The following is a 4655-nucleotide window of genomic DNA, read 5'->3' on the forward strand; positions in this document are numbered from 1 at the left end:
GTGAGAAGGAGGGCTGCAATTTGGTCTAAAAATCTTTACTTTTGTGCAGGTTGATGCTTCTTTCCCCCAATGCTGAGTTAATTCTGTGAAACCCTTCTAAACTGAAGACTAATCTGCTGCTTATTAAATATGTGTGGATGTCTGAAAGGCTTCACTAACTCTAACATCCCTTCTTCAAGGTCTTGCTATTCTTAGTTTTTCACACACAATGAGCCCATTTGGGGTCAAAATAACGGCTGCTTGCTTTCTTTTGGAATCAATCGATAAAACGATTATTTCACCACATCTGATACCCCTTTACAGGTATTTGGTGATAGTGAGCACTAAAGCCCAATTAACACAGATATGGCAGCGTGTCAAAATGTAAACATGACCGCCACAACAAGCAAGCATGTCGTTATTACTGCTGTTCAAAAAAGACCTATTATTTTTTAGAATAAAAAAACAACCTTGAGTCATGTTTGAACTGATGCAGCTTGGGCTGTGTTTTATTCACCCATTTTTCATGCATATATTCAGAAACTAGATGGTGTTACCTTTCAAATAATGTATCATACATGTAATTTGGGCTTCCAGTTCCTAAGTTATTTGCTTTTCCATTTGGGTATGCAAAATAGGCGAATTTCCCAAAATGAGGTGGATATTGAGAAGGAGCTTTCAGAGGCAGGCTGCTCTGGGCTTTTTTTTTTTATATCCTTTATTTTATGACAAATAATCCCCAGAGTTGTCCTCAGATCAGAGCACCCGTCTTTATTAGCTTACTCGGCGATTCCCGGTCCAGCTGAAGGTGTTCAGGGTGAAAATCAGGAGAATAATAATGTCCCCTGAGCTGCCGACCACCTGATCGACATATAATCCTTTAGACTTCAAACTGGTCTGTTTGACAGTTAGTTGTTGATCCAGGCAGTTGGAGAGGCCTCCACTTGAGTCTGCTGGAGATGCTGATCGAATAAATCAGGTTTAATCGTCTTAAATGTGGGATGTGATGGGAAATGGATGATCTTTCTCTGGCACTTGGAAGAAGTGGCAGTTACCTGACATCTGCTGGGTTCTCACAGCCTGACCTGCGCTGAGGATACAATTGCACTGAAATGGAGTTAGCAGTTCATTTGATTCCAAGGGGAGAAAACCCTGGAAAATGTAGCTTTTATGTATTTTACTGTGAAAACAAGAGCATGCTATAATTTAGGAAGTATTTACATTTTCGGCACAAAAACTAGATTAAGGATTAACTAAGGTTTAAGTTTAGTAGAAAGACATTTTTTTATTTATTTTCCATTATCAAAACATGGATGTGTAAAATATGACACCTAATACTGCTTAGTCAGGTTTTATAGATGCTTTCATGATGAAATGTACGACAGATCACCTGTAATAATGCTCTATCATTTTCCTCCGTTCTTCTTTCCATGTCATTTTCCCAGAGCAGAAATTAAAATGTTGACGTCTGTCTTGCTTCTCAGATGGACATCCACGGGAAGATCCGAGAGGTGCTGGCAGAGACTATAAAGGATGATCAAGGCTCAGGGCATCGACATCTGTCTGAGGCAGACTTTGTTCAAGCTCTCCAACGAAGAGGCATCATCGACAACGTGATGAAAGACCTCCACTTTACCCAGGTTTACCACCAGACTTTAAACTCACTTAGCTGAGATTTCAGTAGTCTAGCGAGGATTGGTTGGATTCCATCAAAACTGAGTTAATTAGAAGGTGTTTAACCCTTCATAGGACACTCAGTGAAATGCTTTAAAGTCAGAATTTCAAACCAATACTGTTATTGGAATCCAAGACAAGACCTTTTTATCTGTGTAACATAAAAAAATTATTTTGTTACGTCAAAAACTAATGTCAATGTAATAACAAGAAATGCCAACTTGCCCAAATATATTAGGAAAAATAACAAAAGTGCTTCTATAAGAACTCCATTTGTAAGGGGTATGCAAGTGATCACATTTTAATCGAAAAAAATATGAACCAAATAAACAATCTTTACAATTAATAAAAGCCTCTTAGCTCTTAAAGTATTGAATGAGTGAACATTTAAGCAGAGCAACACAAATTTTCATTGTTTTTATCCATTATTTAGGTTTTTCTATTAGAATGACCCAAAGTTATAATCGTTTAGTTTTTTTTATTTACAAACTTCTGATTTTTTCTTCAACTTCATTAAAAAAACGACTTTTATCAAAGTGTTAACTGTGCAGGAGCATTAATTGAAGCACAGTTTCTTCCATCGAATAGTCAAAACTACTTATCCACACGGTATTAAAATATTGACAACATTAAACAATTAAAAATTTACTGTGAGCTGAAGTTAAAGTTCCATTTCTAAAATATGATCTATGAGAGCAAAGCTCTGCTTAAAGCTGTACCTTCAACATGTAGCCACTGAAGCTACTTTTTCTCCTTATTAAGATAAAGAATCCAGGTGGCAGCATGTTTCATCAGGGACTTGTTTAGTTGTGAGTCTGATTTACGGGAATATAAGTAACGGAAAAAACAAAGGTTCCTTTAGTCAGAGGCGTCAGAAGCATTCATGTTTATTACTGAAGAATAAATCCTACTGTTTAAAAATCACTTTGTAGAAGTTAGAGTATCACCTTTTTTTACTGAAGTAAAGTGTAAAAGTATAATTATTAAAACTATTTTATAATTATAAAAGTAAAGTAATGCATAACAAATGTTAAGGACAGATGCTTTAAACCTTATACTGGTTCCTGTGCAAATGCATTAAAGGAACATCTTCCACAATTCTGAATTTTTATTTTATTTTTCTTTATTCTAACAGGCTGCAATGAAAATGAACTTAAATGAAAAAAAGACTAACAAGTTTATTTTTAAAATGTAAGGAGTAGAAAGTAGAGATAATAAAAAAAAATGTAAGTAGAAGTAAAAAGTTGTACAAAAAAATAATAATTCCAGTTAGTATAGATAACCAATATTTCTGCCTAAGTGAGGTAACAAAGTATTTGTACTTTGTAACTTGACATCTCTGCCTACAAACAATGTAAAACATTTCTTTTATGCCTTAAAATTACACAACTGATTAACTGAATTCCCCCTAACTCCTATTGGCCAGTTAATCTCCCTGCAACTGTAGACATTGATAACTGCTCTAAATATTTTTGCTACTATTGTGGAGACTTTATTTAAAGTTTCTGTCATGCTGAATACCACTGACCGTTTCTCACTTTTTATGGCAGCAAAATGCTACAAATATAGAAGCAGAATCTCCTCCCAAGCCTGCTGCCCATAATGTTGACCAGGATAGGACTCATCTTAAGAGAAGTAAGCAGCACGACTCATAATACATGAGCTAAATGAATGGAGCTGCCCCCCTCATCTGTGTTTTAACAGACTTTGTCATTTGTTTTGATTTTATCTAAGCTAATCTTGATCCATCAAGGCGATACCTTTATCTTCAAGTACTTGGAGGTAAGGCCTTTCTCGAGCACCTCCAGGAATCGGAGCCTTTACCTGGTCAGGTGTGTTCTACGTTTACACTCTACCTGCACTTCCGCAACCAGAGGTTTCGCTCCAAACCAGTTCCCTGTGCGTGTGATCCTGACCTGAAGGAAGGCTTCCTTCTAGAGGTCCACAGGGATGCCGTTGGTAAGAGGAAACCACCTTTACTGGAATCAATCATCAGATGTCTGTCTCTGTTTTTTTGTTTTCTGGCATTTGTTCCTGTTGTTGCAGGAGATGGAAGCAAGATGGTAGATGCAACGACCATGCTGTCTATGTGTGATCCAGTTCACTTTGTGCTGATCAAGACGGACACTTCCAGTGAAACAACGCTGGTCTCCTCTCACTTTCTGGACTGGAGGAGAGTCCTCAGCTCGCCCAGTTGCAAGACATGTTTCCCTGTAGAGCTGATGGGAGTCGGTGAGCATCACTGGATGATGATGAAATAAGATAATGTGTAAAACGGCATGTTTTTGCACTAAAGCCATAAAAAGTATTTTTTAAGATTTTTATTATGTGATAATGCCAGTCCTTTATAAAAACCCAGTTTCTCCCTGTGATGAGAAGCTAGGCGGGTTTTTCTCATTCTCACCACTCAGAGAACAAAAGGATTCTGTTCTTGAAGCCAGGTCTTGGGGCTTCTCGCTTGTCTGCACCGAGATTTTCCTTCAAATTGTGTCTTCGAACCTTTTTTTGTGATTTTTCAGGATTTGGATCAGAGTTTTTTGTTAGGAAGAGTCCAATGACCAACTCCACTACTTCTTTCCCATCTTTCATAACTGGAGACACTGATTAATCCAGGTGTGTCTGGCCAATGTCGTCACGGTTACTGAGGTCAGGCACATCTGGATTAATCAGTATGTATTAACCAAGAGGCAAATGAGTTTTTCTCTGTTCTGTCTCTTGTGACCTCAGGAACCGGAACAAATTTCTTGGTTCCTGCAGATTAAGCGACAAGCAGCAGCCACTCCCTGTCTCCCTGGGAAACGCGTGGCCCAGCCTGTTGAAGCCACCTTTAGCACCTGGCCTGCAGGAGTGACTGCAACTATTCCTTTTTCAGCTAATGTCAAAGTAGTGAAAATGTGTTTTTCTGTGGGAGGTCTCAGACTTTGTCCAGCCTTCCTAAAGAAGACTCTAATCACCAAATGTGGTTTGAAACCAAGCTGCAGCCGCTCTTGTGTTTACAGATG

At 38.1% G+C, this 4655-nt stretch overlaps 1 protein-coding gene across 2 annotated transcripts in view; it reads left to right on the plus strand.

Moving 5' to 3' along the window:
• Nucleotides 1–4655, plus strand: part of cep76 (centrosomal protein 76kDa) — a 20229-nt gene that overhangs the window by 2277 nt on the left and 13297 nt on the right. Inside the window, exons 2-6 of one of the 2 annotated variants that reach the window (XM_015383064.1) lie at nt 1464–1619; nt 3204–3288; nt 3388–3435; nt 3528–3612; nt 3700–3885. In XM_015383064.1, the coding sequence (XP_015238550.1) occupies nt 3256–3288; nt 3388–3435; nt 3528–3612; nt 3700–3885 (352 nt within the window). In that variant the 5' untranslated portion in view covers nt 1464–1619; nt 3204–3255. Of the gene's footprint in view, nt 1–1463; nt 1620–3203; nt 3289–3387; nt 3613–3699; nt 3886–4655 lie in introns of both variants that reach the window. The other variant, XM_015383063.1, reaches the window with a different exon arrangement.

The sequence above is a fragment of the Cyprinodon variegatus genome, unplaced genomic scaffold (assembly GCF_000732505.1).
Source record: "Cyprinodon variegatus isolate N-32 unplaced genomic scaffold, C_variegatus-1.0 Scaffold275, whole genome shotgun sequence".
Lineage (NCBI taxonomy): Eukaryota > Metazoa > Chordata > Actinopteri > Cyprinodontiformes > Cyprinodontidae > Cyprinodon > Cyprinodon variegatus.